The 23,280-nt window shown below is 40.0% G+C and overlaps 5 protein-coding genes across 5 annotated transcripts; 4 read left to right on the forward strand and 1 right to left on the reverse strand.

Annotated features, from left to right (window-relative positions):
- The first annotated feature begins 1,952 nt into the window (after positions 1-1,952).
- On the forward strand, positions 1,953-10,354 carry lcmt1 (leucine carboxyl methyltransferase 1). Its single transcript, XM_069156003.1, has 11 exons — positions 1,953-2,314; positions 2,979-3,070; positions 3,361-3,482; positions 3,636-3,712; positions 4,238-4,299; positions 4,424-4,526; positions 5,701-5,821; positions 6,437-6,538; positions 6,797-6,888; positions 9,330-9,427; positions 9,648-10,354. The coding sequence occupies exons 1-11, from the start codon at positions 2,229-2,231 to the stop codon at positions 9,668-9,670; spliced, it is 978 nt and encodes a 325-aa protein (XP_069012104.1). The 5' UTR covers positions 1,953-2,228; the 3' UTR covers positions 9,671-10,354.
- A 568-nt stretch (positions 10,355-10,922) lies between these two features.
- On the forward strand, positions 10,923-13,996 carry aqp8a.1 (aquaporin 8a, tandem duplicate 1). Its single transcript, XM_069155349.1, has 5 exons — positions 10,923-11,185; positions 11,519-11,645; positions 12,485-12,693; positions 13,240-13,374; positions 13,761-13,996. Exons 1-5 carry the CDS (start codon positions 10,923-10,925, stop codon positions 13,801-13,803), a joined length of 777 nt encoding a protein of 258 aa, XP_069011450.1. The 3' UTR covers positions 13,804-13,996.
- A 1,516-nt stretch (positions 13,997-15,512) lies between these two features.
- LOC138202191 (aquaporin-8-like) lies at positions 15,513-17,631 on the forward strand. Its single transcript, XM_069156004.1, has 5 exons — positions 15,513-15,769; positions 15,919-16,045; positions 16,132-16,346; positions 17,171-17,305; positions 17,400-17,631. Exons 1-5 carry the CDS (start codon positions 15,513-15,515, stop codon positions 17,443-17,445), a joined length of 780 nt encoding a protein of 259 aa, XP_069012105.1. The 3' UTR covers positions 17,446-17,631.
- Positions 17,632-17,722: 91 nt separating this feature from the next.
- hbae5 (hemoglobin, alpha embryonic 5) lies at positions 17,723-19,339 on the reverse strand. Its single transcript, XM_069156005.1, has 3 exons — positions 19,199-19,339; positions 18,335-18,542; positions 17,723-17,931 (listed from the first exon to the last, which is right to left on the reverse strand). Exons 1-3 carry the CDS (start codon positions 19,291-19,293, stop codon positions 17,803-17,805), a joined length of 432 nt encoding a protein of 143 aa, XP_069012106.1. The 5' UTR covers positions 19,294-19,339; the 3' UTR covers positions 17,723-17,802.
- A 2,140-nt stretch (positions 19,340-21,479) lies between these two features.
- Positions 21,480-22,370, forward strand: hbbe2 (hemoglobin beta embryonic-2). The gene is made up of 3 exons (XM_069156006.1): positions 21,480-21,627; positions 21,718-21,940; positions 22,153-22,370. Exons 1-3 carry the CDS (start codon positions 21,536-21,538, stop codon positions 22,279-22,281), a joined length of 444 nt encoding a protein of 147 aa, XP_069012107.1. The 5' UTR covers positions 21,480-21,535; the 3' UTR covers positions 22,282-22,370.
- Positions 22,371-23,280: the final 910 nt, after the last annotated feature.

The raw sequence follows: 23,280 nt of genomic DNA on the forward strand, positions 1-23,280 counted from the left end.
CTACAGCTCTATTTGGTTACTGGGGACCTATAATTTCAATATTTTAAATGTTGTGAAGTTTTATGTAAAATCCAAACATACAAAGTATACTTGAAGTGAAGTTCCTCTTTGAAGTTAGACAATGAGAGTATAGGGATGACATACATTTTACAGGAAGTATTAACACCAAGTCTCGGAATCGAGCCCACATCCTTTTTTCTGCGAGTCAATAAAAGAGGCATTACATTACATTCTCTCTTAGTGCCATTCAGCTTAAGTAACAGACACCAGTGAGATGGCTAAGAGAGGCTTCTGTCAGCAGCCAAATGCATTATGCTTTTGTGAGATCGAAGCTGTAGATCTAAAATGAAGAATATGCAATTCAGGTGGTTGTCAGCTCAGTTATTTGGATCACTTGGAATATAACATGAGCATCTTTGATGTCGAAGTCACAGCTGCACATTTTCTTCCTTTGCAAGTGCAAGTACAAATTTAGGCCATTGAGCTCTTTGTGTCAGTCCTTGCTGCTGTGCACCTTGTTGTGAACAACCATGCACCTGATGGTGGTCGCTTTGATCTGAGATGTAACAAAACACTGCCGCAGGCTTTGCAACTGATTATTCTCCTGTGGACCTCTAAAGGATTTTTAATTAGTTTTTTTTCCCCACAAGTAGGACAAGTTTTCTCCATTTGTAATGTAATTTTCTGTGCGTGGCAAATTCTCAGAGGAATTCAAATGCACTCTAAAGATTTCACAAACTTGATTATCTAAGTGACATGAGGTGTCCTCAATGAGGTTGCCTTCATCGTTGCAGGATTTCTACGAAGGTTTGCATAGAAATGTGTCAGAGCGGCTCAGAGTTCCATATTTCACGTGGGACTAGATAGCTGTCCTGTTATTGTTCTGTGTTTAATCTCTTCTCTCACTCTCTGTTTCACTGTTATGACCCATATTGTCTTTGTCCTTCACGATAATCGGATAGAGCAGCTGGCTTTCGGTTGGTGCTTATCCAGGTGCTTCTTTCACTGGTTAAGCTGATTTCTGAAAAATCAGCAGAATCACTTTATCTGCTTTTTTCATATTCTGAATTTGGCTGAGATTACCTACAAACAGAGGCTGCCAGAGGGACAAATGATGCTCTAATATGAAATCCATCCCAAAACCAAAATGACCAAAGCAGGCTTCTGGATACATTTTTATTTTACAAGCTCTGTCTGTAGGGTTTGGCAGATTCGGTGACAATATTTCTCTATTTCAGATTAAAATTCAACCAGTCCAAGTGTAAACATTGCCAAAGGGAAGGTGCATTATGCATAAGATTAAGACGGAAATGTTGTGAAATAAACAACTGTTGAGATTCTTTAGCTCTTTGTATTTAGCTGTAGGTTTATTTTATTCCTGTGCGGTGGCGAAAGAAGTACCCAGAACCTTTACTTATCAGCAAAAGTACCAACACAGCAATATAAAAATAATCCATTACAAGTAAAAGTCCTGCATGAAAAATCCTTCTCATGTAAACTTATATAAGTATTAGTAGCATAATTAAAGTATTGAAGTAAAAGTACTGGTTAGGTCCCCCTGACTGATATTATTATAGGCTATATGACATCATTCGATTATTAATAGGCCTACAGATGCATCAGTATGTAGGCAGCATGTTACTGCTATGTGTGGAAACCACTGGTTTAATCTTTAACAACGTGTTGTATTTGAAAAGCTTGTTATATTATCCGTTGTGAAGCTAAAAAAAATAAATGTAGTGGGTATAAAGTACAATATTTCCTTCTGAAATGTGGTGGAAGTATAAAGTAGCATCAAATGGAAATACTCAAGTAAAGTGCAAATAGTTAGAGATTGTACATAAACGCAGCATACTCTGTTTCTTTCCACAACTGTGCAAAATAAGAATATTTAGAATACTTTTAACCTGAAAACGAAACGACCCGGAAGTACTCGCGCTGTGCTTCCGTTTTTTTTTGGATTGTCCAAACATTTCTTTCTCCGAGCGTTTTTGTTTTTAGCCTGCGAAATATTCTCCCGTCGTTGCGCACTCCTTATTTCCTTCTAACTCGCAGTTTCCTTATTTTTTTTTCCACAAAGATTTCCGCAACTCGACTATGCTCACGGTTTTGTCCTTCCTCCTCCACGTGTCGTTAAATAAACCCACCTGTCATATTAGCCGGCCGGAGTGAAGCAAGTGGACGACAGGTTTAATGTTGGCTTCACCGCGTCGGGACAAGGAACATTAATGGCAGCTCATCATCCCTTCACAGACTCGGATACTGCAGATGAAGCAGTGAGGGCGACGTGTGACGATGCGACCACATGCAAAAGGTATGCAAAAAAAAGAAAGAAATATATGCAGTCATTAGTCGTTTAATGTTACAATCGTATGGTTTTAATTGCATCGTGTCGCGGTAACATAAGGCGAGGACGTGCATCAAATGAATTTAGACAACGTGGACTTACATCCACGTCAGATATGGGTTTGTAATTATGCTCCAAAACCACCTCCAATTCCCAAATTTTCCCCCGTTTGCTCATATTTTTTTTGGTTGCTAGTTTGTGCTGTCCACATCTTCTCCTTTGGCTTTCAGCAATTTCACAATTTGAAGTCAAGTAAGGTTTTTTTTATTTGTATATGGCTTATTTGGCTTTATTTCTGCACAACCAGATTTGACTTAAGTGCTGCAAAACATCGGACAGAATCAAAACAAGTCGAACAGAATCAAGACAAATCAAGTTGGCAGGTAGTGTACAGGTTCATAATTAGACTGTTAGTGAGACCTTACATTATCCACCAGATAAAGCAGAAACGTAGCAGAAAACTGCACACAACTATGAAGCTGGGTCTTATTTTATTTTTTTTATAGTAGGATCAGTTATACCACTTAATAGTTCAGCGACTACTTTGTTAATATAAACACATTGAATAGCAAAGCACTATAAAAGTATGACACATCCTCATCCAATTCATAATCTGTGTATTTTTTTTTAGGTTTGCGACTAGTAAAGGCTACTGGAAGGACCCCTATATCCAGTACTTTGTGAGATCTGTAGGAGAGCGGAAGGCTCCTGAAATCAACAGAGGCATGTAATGAAGGCTCCTCTTTAAAGCTTTCTCTCTCTTCTACCTCATTCAACAGCACCTATTCAACCCAACGAGACGAACCATATATTGTGTATTTATAAGTCACAGGATCATCTGTAAATATTGTGAGCACTTTCTGTAGCGAGTGCTTCAAAAGCAATAATAATATCTCAAAGTTTTATTTATCTTACTTTAAAATGTGGTTTTAAACAGCAAAGTCTTCGCTTTTTGTTGCCCTGATGTGTGTGTTTATTAACTTATCTTTCAATCTACTTCTGTGGTTTGACAGGTTACTACGCCCGTGTTCAAGGGATGAACCATCTGCTTGATGCGTTTATAAGGAAAACAGAGTGTGACTGTCAAATAATAAACCTGGGTGCCGGATTGGACACAACATTTTGGAGACTAAAGGTTTGCAGCTTGCTGATGTGGGATTCACGTACATCGGCCCTATTTGATTATACTGCGTTCAAATAACGTAAATCTATCTTCAAAATAATCACAAGTCACAAATGTTGAGTCATTGTGTGTGTGTGTGTGTGTGTGTGTGTGTGTGTGTTACAGGATGAAAACATCATGCCACGAAAGTTCTTTGAAGTTGACTTTCCAACAGTTGTGGCCAGGAAAATACACAATATTAAGTAAGTAATTCAATTTTATTTTAGTTTTAAATCCACTGACGTACCATTGATTGATCGAGCGGAGTGGCAACAAGTCCTTCATACAGATTAAAGGATCTGGTAGATTTTGGAGTGTTAACTTGACTTTTAAAATATAACTACCACTACAAGCAAGGACATTAAGCATTGCAAGTGCATAATGTGTTTATTGCCTTCTGGCTTTGGGACTGTAATGTAGAGCAGTGGACTGTAGGGGGAGCCAGAGCCTTTTGTTAAAAAAAACATCTCAATATTTACAGCTGTTGTTCAGAAGAACTGGAAAAAAACTACCACTGTATTTATGTTATCTTAATATGTTTGTAATATACAATGAAACTTGGCTGCATAAGATGTAATCAATATGATTTAGATCTATAAATATGACATGTTAGAAATTGTGGAACATAAGATATGTACTGGTAGTATAAAAGACCTGACTGTAGCATAGCTTTATTGTAGACATGCTGTTTTTATATGACTTTTAATGGTGTTATTTTCTTTGACTAGGACAAAACCACCTCTGTCCAAACCCATCATCGAAACCCACTCCACAGACTCCTTACTGCTCGGTACTCAACAGACATTGCAGTCACTTTTGATCTCCACATGATATATCAGTGGGTCATAACACAGACATTTTTTTCATTCAGCATTACAAACTCTTTCTAAATGTGTGCGTTTATGTTTCCTCAGATGCCCACAGCCTCGACTCGGATCGGTACTGCATCATCGGAGCGGACCTCAGAGACGTCTCCAATTTAGATGAAAAGCTGAAAAAGTTCCAGCTTAACCCCGAGTATGTGATATACATCGTTGTCCCGCTAAACTACTGAGTTTCTATAGGAGGTGGAAGTTAACCTGAAAGCAGCATTGTTTTTTTTTTAAGCGAGTCAGTCCCCTTTTACTGCTCCTTCTCAGCTGCCGTTTGTTTTCCCAGCACATCTGTAAAAATGCCACAATTGAAGCTTATCTCTGTTTTCTCGCAGTAAGCAGCTCAAGATAACAGAGTCTCTCTGACACACCGCCAGAATGGCTTCAATGGCCACACCCACAGTGTATGTTTTAAATATCAAACACTAAACCTCCTGCAGGCTCGAAACCCTCATAGTTTTATTAAACATGCTAATTCAATGAGGTGGTAGCACGACATGTGAGCAGCATATTTGACCCATCTGGAGGTTGAGATTCAAATTACCTGCCATGAATGTAGGTCTTTGTGAAGCTGTAGGAGACAAACTTTTTACGGCCTCCTTTTATTTTTGTTATATTTTATATTCATATTTTGTATGAGGGGATGTTTTCTTGTTGAGCACAGTTCAGGCTGGCTTCTAACTCACATTCTTTAACCTTAATGTATGTTTAATCCATGTGATTGTAAAGGAGACTCTATTTTGCAGGAAAAAAAAAAAAAGTTCTGCTCAACAACACAAAAGCCTTTAATTATTTGTATAGTCTTACGGGAGCAGTATGGAGGATTTGGTGACATCTAGTGGGGGAGGTTGCAGCTTACAACCAGCTCCTCAACCTCTCCTTCCAAGTGTGTAGGAGACACTATGGTGTTTAGCGGGTCCTCTTCTGCTCCCTATGGCTCATTCACAGTTAGTGAAAACACAACAGTTGTAACGAGGTAAATATGAGCTAGTAAAAACCTGAATTTTATATTTCATTTGCACCGATAGATTCTCCTAAATCCACTGATTCACTGAACCTTTAAGAGCATAGCGTTAAGACCACTCTATATTTCTGACTGTCTGTTGATATATCTCAAAACCTTTCAACATTAAAAAACTTGGGAACGGTTTCTCTCTTTCCCGCTGTGCTGACTGACAAACCTTTTTACCACTTTATTACTTTCATGCTCACAGATCATGTTAAAATACCATATTTAGAGCTTTGTTTTGCCTCGGTAGACATCTCACGCACTGCTTTCTAGTTATTTTTGTGGTCGTATGTGCTGCTGTCACCCCCAGATTACCCACATTGCTCCTGTCAGAGTGTGTGCTGGTCTACATGACGCCATCCCAGTCTTCCAACCTGGTTCACTGGGCAGCAGAAACCTTTCACACCGCCATGTTCATCAACTACGAACAGGTAAACAAAGCAAATGATCCTGATACAGCAGAAGAACACAGCTGTTGTCTTCGGTTATCGATGTTACAACTCAGAGACGTATCTGGATTTTGTATTATATTGTGTGACCGTTGCGGATCACTTTTTTTTTTTTTTTTTCTATGGCACCTTTCATGCAACAATGTATCCCAAAGTGCTTCACAGACACAAAACTTAAAAATACAACAGAAAGTAAAAAATAAAATGCAATTGCAAAACAAAATGAAACCACAAAACCCAGCTAAAAGCTAAAAAGAAATGTTGAAAGTTTTCTTTTAAAAATGCCCACGGAAGTGAAGTCCCTGAGATTCTCAGGCAGACTATTCAGGTATTCAGATAAACACACAGTCATGACAAATTAGGCTCTTTTGTATTTTTTCCGAATAGTAGTCAGTTGCAGGCTATTTACCACTTAAGTATTTCCCATTGTAAATGCAGTTGGTTGATAAGAGTGGCTTCAACGCTGTTAATATGTACCAGGGAAGGTATTTGATTGGCTAAACGTAGCACATGTGTGTTTCATCTGAGTAGTACTGTAGCTTTTCTCAAGGCAACAACACAAAGCTTCGCTTAGTCGGCTGTGTCCGTGTCTTCCAGGTGAACATGAGTGATCGGTTCGGCCATGTGATGGTCGAGAACCTGCAGCGCCGCCAGTGCACCCTGGCAGGAGTGGAGGCCTGCCAGTCTCTGGACTCTCAGGTAACCTCCAGCTCCTCGCTCAATGTTTGGTCCTGACCAACACAGCAGTTCAAGTCTTCAAGCTGCAGATCTGAGCAGCGGGCTGTGCTTTCTTATCTGACAAGTTAAACAAAACAAAAATGGAATAAGGGTTTAAAGGTGTCCTGCGCTAGAGTTAATCTGTAGACACAAGATACTGTGTCGCTGGTTGTTTTTTGAAAATATTTTGATGTTACATTGTTTACTTTGTTCTAAACAATATAATGCGATATGTTGTAGAAGGAGAGGTTTCTGAAGACCGGCTGGCAGCATGCTGATGCTCTGGACGTGATGACGGTCTACAGTATGCTCCCTCAGGACGATGTCACAAGGTGATATAACATCACCCGCTATCTGTCAGAGATAATTAGTGCTTCACTCAGCCCAGTTGTCAAACCACTGAAATAATTGTTGGAAATACTTTGCAGTTGCTTTGTTAGCGAGTGTTAATAGAGATATTTCACACATGCAGATGAAGTTACTCCTCACAGGAGGCACGACTTATCCCGTGACAAAAATTGATGTTTTTAGTGGCTCTGAGGAGTTTTCTAAAGTCTAATAGAGTAACTTGTGCTGTTATATCAGCTCTGACATGGAGATATTCTGAGAGATATTCTGTCCACCCGACCTTCACAAAAGAAAATATCTCTGAAATCACAAGAACACAAAAGTGACTACAAGCACGCTGAGCCAGTAGGTGGAAATAAAGTCGACAAAAATGTCAAATACCAGAGAAGAACATTCTGAACATGTGCAGTGAGCTCAGTTTCATTTTGGTGGCAGTGACTCAAAACCAAAAGTAGCGAATTATTTATTCATTTTTAGTCAAGTTGTAAAATTGTATTTGCTAATGGTAACCAGACGTAAAGAAACATACACGCATCAGACATCATTATTTTCTGTTTCAGGCTTATGCTCATTACACAAAGCAACAATTGGCATGTTTGAATTGAGGTGTGATGCATTTTTACAATCTGCACTTGAGTAGGTGATTAAAAAATAATCATATTGACCTAAAATGCTGCTTGCGTGTGGATGAGAACCCAAAACGTACAGGGAAATTTTGTTTTTACCAAAATATCTCTATTGTATAATTCAATTCAGTTCAATTCAACTTTATTTATATAGCGCCAAATCACAACACAGGTTATTTCATGGCACTTAACACATTAAAGTCCTTACAGCAAGACTTTACAATATTATACAGAGAAACCCAACAATTCAACAATTCAACAACTCAACAATTCCCACATAAGCTAGGAGGGGAAAAACTCCTCTTTAAGGGAGAAAAACCTCCAACAGAGGGAAGGAAAACTCCCTTTAACAGGAAGAAACCTCCGACAGAACCAGGCTCAGAGGTGGGCGGAGCCATCTGCCTCCATCGGTTGGGGTGAGAGGAGAGCAGAGAGAGAAAAGGACAGCATAGAGATAGAAGAGAATAACTGTTGGTGGAGACGACAAGCGCAGGGCAGAGACACGCAGCTCCATGACGGGACATCTGTAAAAGAAAGAACAGAAACTACGCGAGCGAGGGAACTGAATGGAGACAACAGACAATAAGAAAAAGCTGTGGGAGAGAAAAAGATGGTGAGGTATGAGTCAGTTAAAGAGTAGGAGGAAAGAAAAGAAGCTCAGCATGTAACAAGGTCCCCCAGCAGCCTCGGCCTATAACAGCATAACTAAGGGTTGGTTCAGGTCTACCTGAGTCAGCCCTAACTATAGGCTTCATTAAAAAGTAACGTTTTGAGTCTAATCTTAAAGCTAGAGAGGGTTCCTGCCCCTCCAACACAAACTGGGAGCTGGTTCCACAGGGGAGGAGCCTGAAAACTGAAGGCTCCGCCTCCCATTCTACTTCTGGAAACTCCAGGAACCACAAGTAGACCAGCGTACTGAGAGAGAAGTGCTCTGCTAGGATTATATGGTTCTATAAGATCTCTAAGATATGATGGAGCCTGGTCATGTAGGGCTTCGTAAGTCATCAAGAGAATTTTAAATTCTATTCTTGATTTCACAGGAAGCCAGTGAAGAGAAGCTAAAACTGAAGAAATATGATCTCTCTTGCTAAATCCCGTCAGTACTCTTGCTGCAGCATTTTGGATCAGCTGCAGGGTTTTTAATGAGTAATTTAGACATCCTAATAACAAGGAATTACAATAATCTAGCCTAGAAGTAACAAACGCATGAATGAGTTTTTCTGCGTCACGTTGGGGAAGGATTTTCCTGATTGTATTAATATTACGGAGATGAAAGAAGGCAGTTCTGGAGATTTGCTTTATATGGTGGCTAAAGGACAAATCCTCATCAAATAGGACTCCAAGGTTCCTCACAGTTTTGCTGGAGGCCAAGACAACGTCATCTAGAGTAACTAAGTGATTACAGAAAGAGTATAGACAAGTCCTGAGGAGTGGGCTTTTACAAGGCAGAGAGCCCACGACTGAACATCTAGATTTTTGGAGCATGAGACCGTAGGAACCATAGAAACTAAACTGTCATCTCACTTTTCTCATTAAAGTCTATCCCTCTTTTTATTTGTAGATGACCTAATATAATTTATACATTATAAAATAACTGGACCATCCCTTTACTGTTAACACTCATGACTGCTTTAATACCCAATATTATAAACCTCAGACATCTTAAACTCAACAATATGAGAATAAACCACAAAGTTTCAGCTGTACGTCTGATGCTTTGTAGGTTGATTTCTGGTCATTTAACCTCCGTCTGATGTGAACGATCCCATTTTAGGATGAATCTGTTGTATTTCCCGCAGAATTGAGCGCCTGGAGTTCCTGGATGAGAAGGAGCTGCTGCAGCAGCTTCTCCAACACTACAGCATCTGCTGGGCCACCAAGGATAAACTCAATCTGGGTAATGCACTGTAATGTCACACTTACATAGAAAACGAGCGGACGTGAACTTCGGGAAGACATCAAAGCTACAGTCTGGCTACGATGGCGCCACGCTGCCTCTCAGTTTATTTACTTTGTGCCACTCATATGTGTTAAACCATTCATTTTTCCAGCTGTCCGCCCAGTGAGAGCGTCCGCAGCCGTAATTTACAAGAACAGGTCACGCTGTGTTTCCTCAGGTCTTTCGCAGTTGGCGTTTTGAGCGTGCAGCGGCTGCACTGTTGGGCACACTTTCACACAGCGCCCTCGCCAAGATCAACAACCAGAGAAGGTGTGTGAGAGGAGAGCGTCAGGAAAGAGGAAGCCCTTATTCTCCATCCAGCCCTCCACTGGGAGCTCGTTCCGGTGCGAAAAGTCCCGACATCAGCAGAGTGGGATTTGACGAGAATTCTTTGTAACCCAGTACTTGCTGGAAATAAGACCTGATTCAAGCTGCGAACAGGTTTGTCACAACACTGGCACCTGAAACAGTAAAGTCAGTCAAGTTTGTTTCATTCATTTGCTTATAGGCACAATTTGTCTGTATCATGTAAAGAAAAAAAAAAAAAAAAAGTATTTAAAAAAAATCTGCTCATCTGTGTTGGAAATTAAAGAATTTATGAAGTTTGAAGAATTTCACAGGTCATATATTTGTCTTTTGTCTGGTTTTATGTGCCATTTTAATCGTATTTATTGATCAGTTTTCCTACGAAATAGAAATGCATGTGATAACGAGTGTCAAATATTTGGAATTGCATTTCCTGCAGTTACCAGTTAATTTACTCTACTGGTCCCGAAAACATTTTCTATTCTTGACCGCAGGGAAGACGGCAAGATTGGTTTGTAATAGATTATATTTGATAAATGCTGATCAGGTGCAGTTAAATAAAACTGTTCTTTTATGTAAGACCATGTTTGTCCTGTTTTCATGCACTTTGTGATGGTCTTCATGTCGGAGTATCAGCTGGGTTATCTGCAGCGTGAGGGACAAACAGAGGAAAGATCATCATTAGAAACTGCGTGGATTCTTAGTGGCACTATAAGGCTGCACATCATGCTGTAAGGCCCTGCAATCATATCGATTTTTAATCATGACGATTTTATATTCAACATTAAGAATTATTTGACAAAAGATGCAGCGAAACACAACAAGCGTTGCTGTTGAACGATAAGACCTCCCTCGTCCTCATCTCCCTGTGGGTTCTCTGACACTCGATAATGACTCCAATCATTGTATGAGCTCCTCCTGATCCTTAACAGTCTTGGGAGTATAAACAATTGCAGGAAGGAGGGGCCTCAAGAGTGGAAAGTGTGGATGTGCGTAAGTCCTTTTTTTTTTTCTTTTTTTTTTTCTACATCACCCCAAAGTGTGGCTTATATACATAACTGGACATTCATCGGAGCACCGAGTTCACACTGCGTTCCACCAGTGGAAGAAGTGATTGACGCGCAGGGCAGAGAGTTTTAAAGGCAGCATGTCAGGGACAGAAACCAAGGCGGAGGTGTTTACGGTGACTGAAGTGGAAGAGGTGGCGGCGGAGAGAAGCCCGAGCAAGAAGAGATGCACGTATGAGCTGTACGTGCAGCCCTGCCTGGCCGAGCTGTTCGGGACGAGCCTGTTCGTGTTTGTGGGGTGTGCGTCTGTTGTTGGGAACGTGGGAGCAAGTGGTGTCACCCAGCCCGCTGTAGCACATGGGCTGGCGCTGGGAGTGCTGATCATGGTGTTTGGGCAAATTAGGTAAGGATTGCGTCTTTGAAATGTGTCGTGTTGCCTGCATGTTTTTGGTCTGGAAAAATCATTTACTGTTTTTCCTCTCAAATCGTGTGTAGAGGAAAAGACAAAGTACATTTTTTTGGGCCTGATTTAAAGTGCAAAACAAGTTGAAAGTGAATTACTCTCGACGTGTGTGCATTTACTGTAATTTCGACAGCCTCAGATGAAAATGAAATCACGAGAGAGAAAGCTACATCAACGCAATTTCTTAATATTTTGTCATGATTTTCTGTCATTGTACTATCACCACTTTATCACTTAACAGACAGAGATTGAAGGTCATTGTCTTTATTGCAGCGGGGGGCACTTTAACCCTGCCGTGTCCCTGAGCGTCTGCCTGTGTGGAGGGATGGAGCTGCGTCTGCTGCTGCCTTATGTCCTGTCTCAGGTGGTCGGCGGGATGGTCGGTGGTGGTTTGACCAAGGTAAGTACAGAAGCCCATTTATGCCCAAAGAAAAGATGAAAGCTTAGTCATGATAGATAAGAGAAAATTACTCTTGGTGAATACAAGTTTTAACTTACAAGTCAAACTCCTGACTTTTAAATGAGGTAAAATATGAGTTTGTAAATCTAAATTTTGTCATAAAATCTCATAGCTTTGAATTATAGCAGGCTGAGATGTTGATCTATTATCTCAACATGTTGATTTAGTAAATTGAAGTTATGGTTTTTCTCCTAGTTTTGACCTATCAAGTCAAAATATTGATTCAGTATCTCTTTGTTCTGATGCAGAAGTCAAAAGTAGGACTTTTAATATTTTCTAAAATTTATAAGCCAAAATTTATATTTCATCGCTTCCGATCCTGATCAGTTTATCTGGACTTGAAATGATGGCTGAATGATGATGAGACATATTTTCTCATAAATTTTACTTTTAAACTTATTTTGTCTGAATTTTGACTCGAGTACCATTTTTTTAATAATGATATTGACTTGCTATCTGAAAATAATCACTTATTACTGAAAAGCTTTGACTTATCAATTCTAATTTGGACCTGGTAAGTTAAACGTTTGTCATATTATCTCATTATTTTATCTTGTACGTCCAAATCTTGACTTTTGAGCTACAGTGGACCAAAATTCAGACTCAAAATTGTGACTTGTATTTTCAGAATTTTGACCCAGTAAGTCAAAACTTTGACTCAGCAAAAGCACCAAACGAACAGTGTTAGGTCACCTTTAATAAAGACCATGAGTTAAAGGTCTTGTTTTCCTTCAAATGCTTTGCTAAGTTCGACTGTGTTCTGCTTGTTCGTCTTTCAGGCGATGTACCCGTCTGGCATGTATGCTGCTTCCCTCGGAGGAGCCTTTGGCGCAGTCAACACCGATCTCAGTAAAACCACGCTGGCAGAAGTGATGCTGACGCTGATCCTCACCACCGTGGTGTGCATGGCGGCCGTCAACACCAAAACACGAACGCAGTGTGCTCCTTTCTGCATCGGCCTCATTGTGACAGCCAACATATTTGCTGGGTGAGAGCCTCAGCAGGAGGAACCGTGGTCAGCGTCGCTGATTATTCAAGTTCTGTCGATCAGTCTCTCAGATCACAGGCAGGAGTTCAGAAATACTGAGGCTGTGACAGCAGAGAAATTATTATTATTATTATTATTATTTTCATGTAATCAGTTAGCTCTTTGATTATCCTATTCAAATATTCCTTAATGATGAATGTCATTCTTAGAGTAGTATACTGAAAATTAATAGATTAAATTAAGATCTAATCAACATTGAAACTACATTGAAATCACTGCTTCTTTTAAAAGAGGTAGCGGGTTTGGATGAATAATATTTTTTTTTAAAAAGTGTGAAAATGAAAACAGCAGAGGCTCAGATATACTCATTTTTAGTCTTTAGTATGCGTTTAGCTCCATATTCCATCGGATCCTCCCATAATGCAACTTGTTCTCACCTGAGTCCATTTGTAAAATAGGTGAAGATCCTCACATGGTGTCTTTGACCTGCATCCCTGTGTTCCTCTGCTGTGTTGAAGCATTGGCGTGTGCTGCCTGTTGTTTCAGAGGGATCGTGTCCGGAGCCTGTATGAACCCGGCCCGAGCCCTCGGTCCTGCAGTGGCTGCCAACCACTGGAACAACCACTGGGTCTACTGGGTCGGACCCACCTGTGGAGCGCTGCTCACCGCCAGCCTCATCAGGTTTGTACACTTCAGAACAGAGTTCACACATCTTCCACCGTTACCATTTAAAAAGGCCTTTTTCAGGTAAGTAAAACCTTATGTTGGCTCCATTTAATGAGCTTCAGCTTTATTACACTTTGACCTCTTACCTAGTGACCTGTAATAATTCAGAAACACTGAACACCTACACAGTTTGAGTTTCTTCGTGGTCACTTTGCATCTTTTTGTGGTTGTTTCCAGTTTCCTCGTGAACATTTGAAGTGTCTGCGGTCATTTTTTTTGGTCGTTTTGCATCTCATTGAATGTTTTAATGAAATTTTAAAGGGTGTGGCCCAGAAGAGGAGGGTGTTGGGGATAACCAATAATGATCAACGATCGCTAACTGAAGTATCTTTCTTTTGCAGGTTGTTGTTTGGTGACCAGAAAACTCGAGTTTTGCTGAAGTGAGTGTTTAATTTATTTGAGAGGAACAGAGAGAGGACGTCCTGACTGACATGGTGACAGCTCCAGGCATCACGCAACACTTAGACTGTAATGTCTACATTTTTTTTTGTCTTTGGAGCTTATCGTTTACTGAAAGCTACTTCTAACATTGACTTTACAGATGTATGAAAAATTTTACATTACAGAATAAATTCCAACGATCACACCTTCTGTTATATGTTTACAGACTTTTCTTTTCATTAATTGGGTCAAAGTCCTGCATGGAATTACATATTTTAATAGTTTTACTACTTAAAGCTCGGAACAAGGATAGGGCACTACAAAGCTAGATCCATAAACTGGAGCCTCTTTGTTCAAATGGCTATGATTGATCCTCGAATCAAAAGAAAAATCTTTCATAAAAAACACACAACATCTGCATATAAATGCTGATAAAATGGGTGACGATGATTGCAATAGAGATGAATAATCAGCCTTCTAAACCCAATTTATTCATCCACCTAATGTCCAAAACTGTTCGTCTACACATCTAACATTGTTTCCATTAAAGATTAAAGCTCGACAGATATATTCACCGGTCGATTTTAATTAACCAATCACAAATAATCAGTATGGTTGGCCGATATGCCATCCATCCGTTTTCCTCTGCTTATCCGGTGGCGGGTTCACGGTGCCAGCAGGTTGAGCAAATTAGCCCAGATTTTTCTGTCCCCAGCAACATTGTCCAGCTCATCCTGGAGGATCCCCAAGCTTCCCCAGGCCAGATGAGATATACAACCCCCCCCCCCCCTCCCAGAGTGTTCTGGGTCTGCCCTGCAGTCTCCACCCAGCCTCTCAGCTATCACCATGACAACATTTCTTACCGTACATAATGCAGAAAAAGATGCTTGAAGTAAATTAGAAATGATTTTATTTATATTTTTTTGTATATATTTCTTTGATAATTATTAAATTATCCAGTGAAGTTTTCCTTCCATGTGGACCATAAATCATTGAAAAGTTCCTTATTGGAGCTGCTACCAGGATGTGAACAAGCACGGACTTTTTTTTTTTTTTTTTTTTTTTGCAAGAGGCACTGGTCATATAAACAATATATAATTTTCACCGAAAAACTAATGTTGCTGTTTAATAAATGCAAAAAATATATCCACTGTTAGAGTGAAAGTATAAAGAAGTTTTAAATGGAAATGTGTCTCAAAATCATATTTAAACAGTTATTTTTAAATCTACTGATTTACTTCAGTGAAACATACAAAAGTACTAAATCTAAAATGTTTACTGCTGTAACATGAAAGTGCAGCGTGCACAAAGACATTGACCCATGAGAGGAATTGCCAAGTCTGTGGTCGAGAGCTGTCTTATCTATATAGGCTACTGTTAGCTGCGGTGCTTGCAAACCAAGACAACAATTATGATGAATAAAGGGCACTTTAACTCCTGGAACATATCTGAACTACTTTGAACAGCTCGCTCTGAGCCGGATCACGCCTTCTGCTAAAGGCCGGGGGAAGGACTCCTTGGCCTCTCTATAATCACTTGTAGAAAACCCTTCACCTCTGCTGCTTTATGACCAGTGATGCAATTTGAGTCCAGTGTGCCAGTTTCAGGGGATGGCTATAAATAACTCCAACGCCGTGCAGTGCAGTCGACGTCGAGGATCAGGTGTAAGCGGTACGGAGTCACCTGTAGACTAGAATAAGACAGGACACACGATGGGAGAGAAGATGGAAATGGAAGACACAGATTGCACTCTGATGGAGAAGGGTGAGAGGCCACCTGCGTCTAAACCCCGCAACAAATATGAGAGGACGTTCCAGCCCTGCCTGGCTGAGATTGTGGGCACCATGTTCTTTGTTTTCATCGGCTGCGTGTCGGTCATCGAGAACGTGCCGGCGGCAGGGCGGCTGCAGCCGGCGCTGGTGCACGGGCTGGCTGTGGCGGTGCTGGTGGCTGTCATGGATAAAATCAGGTGAAGTCAAATTCAAAAGTTGAAAAAAAAAAATTGCTTTGTGATGTCATCAACTTTCCAGAGATTGAAGTGGTCTTGTAAATTGTACACCGTTTCATTCTTTTAAAATCCAACTTGGCTCTCTAACTTGTCTTTGCTGCTCCCTCCAGTGGCTCCCATTTCAACCCTCCCTTCACTCTGGCCATCTACCTGTGTGGAGGCATGGAGCTGATGATGGTGGGGCCCTACATCGTCAGCCAGCTGATCGGAGGAGTGCTGGGAGCTGGAATGGCCAAGGTCAGTCTAATAAAGAAAAAAGGATGCGTGTCGGAGCTTTTTTTTTTCTCTACACACGCGGGATGATAAACACAGACCTCTCACAGCTGATGACTCCTGCAGAGCGCTACAACAACGCCGCCGGAGCAGCGTTCGACATCCTGAAGTCGGAGAGCCAGCTGTACGCGGCGCTGTTCGGGGAGGTGGCCATGACCTGCCTGGTGACAGTGGTGGTGCTGCTGGCGGCGGTCAACGGCAGGACGAAGACCCCGCTGGCTCCGTTCCTGGTGGGCTGCACCGTCATCATCACCGTGCTGGCGGGGTGAGATCACAGGCCGATGATCATAAGGCAGTACAGGCCACGTAACAGTTTTATTATGTGTGCTGCCTGCTATCATTAGTGTTAAATATTTACACATAATTGGACACAGTTGTGGTTGCTGTGCTGCAGAGGAGCCAACTGATAACGACTTTCAGAGTCAACATTATAACTTTCGAAAGTAGTGACGATAAAACATGAGAAGGTTACCCGAGACTGATTGATTTTGGACTTTTTAAAATAAAGCGTAGCGGCAAAATATGGGGCCCGAGAGTTAATGTAACGTGTGGTGATGACTGTTTTTGTCTATCTACAAATGTATTATTTTTTATTACGCTTTATTATAAAGGCTATTGTATTTTATTTTTAACGTTTATTTAATTTTACTTTTTTATTATAGCCTATTTATGAATTTATTATAGTACATTTTAAAAATAATTTCAAAATAAAATGATGTCAGAATTTGAAAATCATTATCTAATCTAACTTTTTCACAATACATTAACCCATATTTCCATCTACAAAATTACAAAACAAATCAATTAAAAATGCAAAAAAAAATATTTTTTGATGCTTATTATCTTTTAGATTAGTACATTTAAAAAAAAAAATCTAATTAATGTCAGATTTTCCATTGTAAAATCGTCACTGAGTAAAACATTTTTGAATGAATTTAATATTAAATCATTTTTAATAAACACATTATCTTGAATTGGGCTATAAAATGAGACTTAATTTCAGTTTCACACCAACAAACAATATTGATAATATTTTGTATTAATAATCAACCATTTTATAAGTACCCTGTTTCCTGTTTGTGGTTGCAGGGCTGATGTTTCAGGAACGTGTCTGAATCCAGCCAGGGCTTTCGGTCCAGCTGTGATGGCCAACTACTGGACCTACCACTGGGTGTATTGGATGGGACCCATAGGAGGAGGCTTGGTGGCCGCTGCTTTGCTCAGGTAAGTTTAAAAGAAGCCACGTGCAACTAGATGTTGTGATTGAATTAATAAAATGACACCAGTCTGACTTATGCATGTCTCTCTTTTGTTTCAGGCTCATTCTCGGTGATCATAAGCTACGAGTCGTTATGAAATCATGACAGCTTTTATTGTGTGTTTACTGCCATGCAGGTGACACGTTAACATCTTTAAAATAGTTTCTCACCATATCACTTTATATCTTTGAATCATATCATAATATCATGTGGTCTGATGTATTTCTCATCCATGTTAACTTGTGTAAACGATTGATTGTTTTTAGTATGAATTAAAGACAAAATTGATAAATCAAATAATTTCTTCATATGTTCCTCCGTGTGTAAAGTGATTCGAAAAATAAATAAATCAGGAGACATACAGGACACAATATAGAAACAGTTTTGGGCGGCATGCAGTTTATTGTTTCATTTATTTTACACCATCGTGTCAGGCAGACTGCGTCCGCCACTGCGGGCAGCTCAACGATACTTATCGGAGAGACTCAGAGCCACTCCGTTCAGGAACTTATCCAAGGCGACGTGGATCTCCGGGGTAAACTCTTTGGGGAACATGGAGGCGATCACCACCAGAATGCAGTGGCTGAGCAGCTGCGGATGCAAGAAACAGAAAATATTTGGTTTGCATTGCCGAAATCCATCTCAATAGTCTATTTAGTAAAACAAGGAAAAAGTGAGTTACTTGCACTTTCCTTCCATTGGAAATCATGTGTTGCACACTTTATCCTAATATATGATCAAAACTGAAAATAATAACTCGGAAACAAAAGTCTCTCATTTTGTTTGAAATATTTTAAAACTGTAACTGCGACTTGACACCTTGTTAAAGCAAAACATTTTTTTTTAGCGCACACGTGTCATTTGTGCGTAAATTACGCTTTACGTGTGCGCAAACGTCATTTTATTGAGAGCTGGTCCTAATTTCTGTCGGTAATTAGATGGAAATCTGCAGTTTGTATCATACTGTGCATGTTGTCAGCGACCTCTGTCTCACCTTGAAGTTGGAAGGATCCACCCTCAGCTGGAAGGCGTGCAGCTCACTGAGCTCCAGCAGGCCTTTGGTCAAGTCGTCAATCTTGGCCACAGCCAGACTGACTCCACCCATGATCTTCTTTCCGTGAGCTTTCACGGGGGAAGATCCCACTGACAAATCTGGCCAGTGGGAGAAGTAGATTTTGGTCTCCGGGTACACAGTGAGCATCCTGTGGAAACGGAGAATGTGTGAAGCAGTGTTTGGGAAAGGTTGGCAATACAGCCGAGTCAAGAATTGATCCACTTTTTTTGTGATGAACCCCGTTGACAATAACGCTCCAGTGGTGCCCGTGGTACTTATAAGGCAGTGACCTGCAGAGCAATGGCGAGGTTGTGAGTTCGATCCTCACCTAAGGCAAGTTGGCGTTTTAAATTGTCGACGGGTATCATAACACTTCTCACATCATGATCACTCATAAAATTTGTGGTTGTCCAGTATGCGTTTGTGATCTGAAATTAGTTTAATTGTCTGATAATTAACCATCAGCTCCGCTGTGATTCGTTATAACTCTCAAATTAGACATATTATGCCTAATTGTTTTTATTCGTTTCTCGCTGTTCAAGTGCCAAACAGACGTATCCTAATGTTAAGCTGAAATAAATTCACTGCATTGTAAAGTTAAACAATTTAAGCAACTAAACTAACTAAACTTATAAACAAAAAATATCTTCATATTAGTGCGTCTTAGTGAGACGCTCCTCGGCTACAAAAATAACGCACGTAATAAAAATACGTTTGACATGAACCTAAAATATGTTCAAAAAAACAAAACAAAATTCCCCTCGGGGATTAATAAAGTAACTACCTAACCTAAGCTAACCTTACCTGCCCAGAGCATCCGCTCCAATGGCATCCACTGACTTGGAGATTTTGGCCCAGATGGCCCTCACGGCAGCCTTGTCTTTTTCAGTCAAACTCATGTTTGCTTGGATCTCTCTCTTTCTATTCAGGAAGATGATCCGGGGTTAGTCCGAGCTTCTATTTAAATTCAGTTGGCTCCACAAGTCACACCCACGGGAACGAGTGCCAAGTGAGTCCACTGACGTAGATAAGACCCTGAAGTGGCCTCATGCCAGTGCAAGAGGTGATATCAGCTGGCCACATGGTGGGCGAGTTGGCAAACAAATATAACCATTTACGTATAATGTACTTATGTGACCTTATTTTGGTGTCATGGTTTGGTTGAAGATACCTTCGTGATGAGGCAGATGCCTTCTTGAACTCCTGAGGTGAAAGAGTTTATCTCAGGTCACAGGAGTCAGGCGAATAATATCATTTGCAGAAACTTTAAGGGGGATGTGAGGTGATGTGCAGTTAATATCAATAAAACTGATGGAAGAAAGAGTTCAAATTAGTTGTACACCTGCACTAAGGCATACATAAGATTTAATTTAAAATTGCTCTGCACTATTCCAGTCAATGTAAGTTGTGAGACATTGTTACATCTTTGCTGTGGCCATAGACAATACAAAGTCAAAGGAAAATATTGCAATTTCAGAGGAAAATAACAATTTAGAAAAAAAGAAGAAGTTTAAAAAGCTTTTTTTTTTAAAAAGTGTTTTATGACTTGAAGACCTCAGGTGAATTTTTGATCAACTATTAACATTAACTGGCATAATTGAAGTAAAGTTCAATAATTGTATGCAGTATTTTTGTTCAGGGTGATGATCTTAATCTGTTGACAGTTTTTTTTTTTAGGTGCATCCCCAGTTATTTGAAAAGCTACAGGTCAGTACAAGGAAAAGGCGTTTTTAAATGGACGTGCATAAAGAGTCTTTTAGTGGATATTTACCCAATTCTATGATAATACATAGCCTATTTATTAAGGCAGGAAACAATATGGGTCACGTATAAATACTTATATAACAAGGAATCAGATTAATGCATGCATGCACATTCTGCATTTTGATAAAAGACAACAAAATTAGTAAAAAAAAAAAAAAAAGGAAAGAAATAGGTATTACGTTATGCAGCAGGCTGCATGCAATCCATTAATAATTTCCTAAAACTTAATTTCTTAAAAAGTGCAACATTTTAGCTATGAAAGCCTTATAGTTATCAGAGTTAAACATTTTAAATTGCCTTTTTTTTTTTTCTTTGGCTCGTGTTATAAATGTATTTCCTATCAAGGGGCGAAAACAGCGCCGAGAAACTTTATCACGAAGCACGAAGTATTTTTTTTTTTTATCCAAACCCATGTGGACGTGAGAGATGAGGGTCCGGGTGGAGGGGGCGCTCCTGCAGATAACACCAGTGTAGTTTTGGAGATAACACTTGAAAAACTCGAGTTGCTTGGCAAATGTGCAAATTGTGCAATTCATCTTTATTTCAAATAAGACTCAATATTTTTTTTTTTTTTTTTTTTTTTTTTTGGTGTATTTGGTTTTGTATAATCAATTTTATTAAAATTGTATTTTATAGACGTTGTGGATTTTATTTTACACTTTTAACCACTTGATATTATATTGAAAATTTCAAATAAAAAAAAAATTAAAAATCATATCCATTAATATCTCTTTTGATAGTTAGAGTTTTGGTTTTACAGGGTATCTCAGGCTATTTTTCTTGAATTACGAACAAATGCACTTTTGTATTTCAACAAGTAATGAAAAATACTGACTAAATTCAAGATGTTCCTCTAACTAACAGCCACTGCTTCAGTTTCAACAAATGATGACTTTTGTATTGTAACAATAAAGACTTCAGTTCCAGTCAATCAAGGATTTTTAAATTAGGTTAAAGGACACTGTCAAAACAAAGTTGGAGAACTTGCAATGAAAACATGGAATGAAAATGGTGAAGTTTGTTCATCTCAGGTTTCTGACTGCAGTTGTAGTAAACTGCCTCCAATAAACCCGCAAAATGCTTAATTAACTGCATACTGAGGCTTTGCTCATGATTTACTTGAACACAGCCTGATATGTCAATTTTTTTTGGCATCGCTATTAATCTCTTAGACCATTACAGTAATATGAAAACCTTCCAGAAACTTCTGGAGAAGTCTGCAAGTTTATCTCCAACGCGTCATCTCCAGCCTATCGCAGCTACCTTCTCCCGCAGGGCGGGGGGAGCTTGGAGGCACTTAAATAGACGAGGGTCGAAGTGAAGAACTATTCAGCTTTTTCTTTCAAGCCTGAACAAAGAAAATAACCAAGAGCCGCCATGGTTGACTGGACTGACGCCGAGCGAAGCATCATCACTGGCATCTTTGCCAACCTGGACTATGAGGACATCGGCGCCAAGGCTCTGTGCAGGTACGGGACAGCCGCAGAGAGAACCCCTCTCCTCCTCCTCCTCTGGTGGTGACCTCTCGCCAAAACTCACCTGTCTCTCTTCCCTTCCAGGTGTCTGATCGTCTACCCGTGGACTCAGAGGTACTTCGGCTCCTTCGGTAACCTCTACAACGCCGAAGCCATTAAGACGAACCCCAACATCGCAGCCCACGGCGTCAAGATCCTGCACGGTCTGGACCGCGCTGTGAAGAACATGGACAACATCAAGGAAACCTATGCCGAGTTGAGCGTGCTGCACTCCGAGAAGCTGCACGTGGACCCCGACAACTTCAAGGTAAACTTTCACCATCTTGAACTTTTTCTCGAAGTCTCCTCAGAGAAGAGGAAAAACTTTCACAACTTGGAACAATAGGGGGATAAAAAAAACACTCACATAAGAATATCACAGCAAACCATGATGCCAAATGCGCTCCTGATGTTAATACATATTACCTGCATAAACACCCATATGAAAGGCATGTAACGTTTGTTTTTCTCTCTGCACAGCTGCTGTCTGACTGCATGACCATCGTCATTGCCGCCAAGCTCGGCAGCGCCTTCACCCCCGAGAACCAGGCCGCCTTCCAGAAGTTCCTGTCGGTGGTGGTGTCCGCCCTGGGAAGGCAGTACCACTAAACCCAGCAGCCTCCGACCCTGAACACCAGAAGGAGATCTGTTCTGTCATGTGGCTCCTTAATAAAGAAATAAAAGCCAATTGAAGCAAAGTTTGATTTGTTGTTTCTATTTTCCTTTTATGGGAGGGTAACTACGCACAAACATAGTGTGTGTTATCGAGGGCTGTGTGTTGGCGATTAGGGTGTAAAATGATCAAGTTAAACAGCTGAGAATCAAAGGCAGACGCTGAAAAAAGTAAGATGACTGCCTGACCATCGTCAAATGAAATGTTGTCACTCCAACAACTTAAACTTTTCAGTTTAATTTAAATTACGCTTTCACATTTTTGTGTATGTTTGCGCATATTTTTTCTCTACTATTTCAACTGACCCCTGAATTATACTCTATACAACTGAGTGCCCTATTAATCTAATATGAGAAATTAGTTTACGGTTATTGCCTTTATGTTGTTACAATATACTGTGGTATCATCTTAAAAAGAAGTGGAACCTACCAGCACCTTGACTATCTGGTACTGCTGTTCAAGAACAGATAAGAACTTGAACCTCCCGATGGCTCAGTTTGAAGAGAGAAGCTCAAAGTCACATTAAACAACAAAACAACTAACAACATTTGACAATATGTTCTGCCCTATTAACTGTTCTCCTGTGTTTGTCTTCATGACACTTTTTTTACACTATTGGACTTTTTTGTTTACTATGTGGTTATTTTATATGTATATTTTTTTTTTAATATATATAGTCTTCAGTTTTGTGCAACAACTTAAAAACAGTACAAGAGAAATAGAAAAAAGACATTTTAAACAAGTAAGTGTGTCCTAAATTCAAAAAAATAAAAATTTTGAAAACACCATGCAAAACTAGAAAATAGTGTTACAGCTGTGAGCTAACAGCAGTGACTTTTGGCCCCGCCCACCCCATTCCAGGTCAGCCACCATTTTCACAGTCATCATCTGCTAAGAAGCTGTCCTTGCGGGTGGCCCTGTTTGGATGTCTTTTT

The sequence above is a fragment of the Embiotoca jacksoni genome, unplaced genomic scaffold, assembly GCF_022577435.1.
Source record: "Embiotoca jacksoni isolate LCO1_2020_lvr unplaced genomic scaffold, fEmbJac1.0.p SCAF_20, whole genome shotgun sequence".
In the NCBI taxonomy this organism is placed as follows: Eukaryota; Metazoa; Chordata; class Actinopteri; family Embiotocidae; genus Embiotoca; species Embiotoca jacksoni.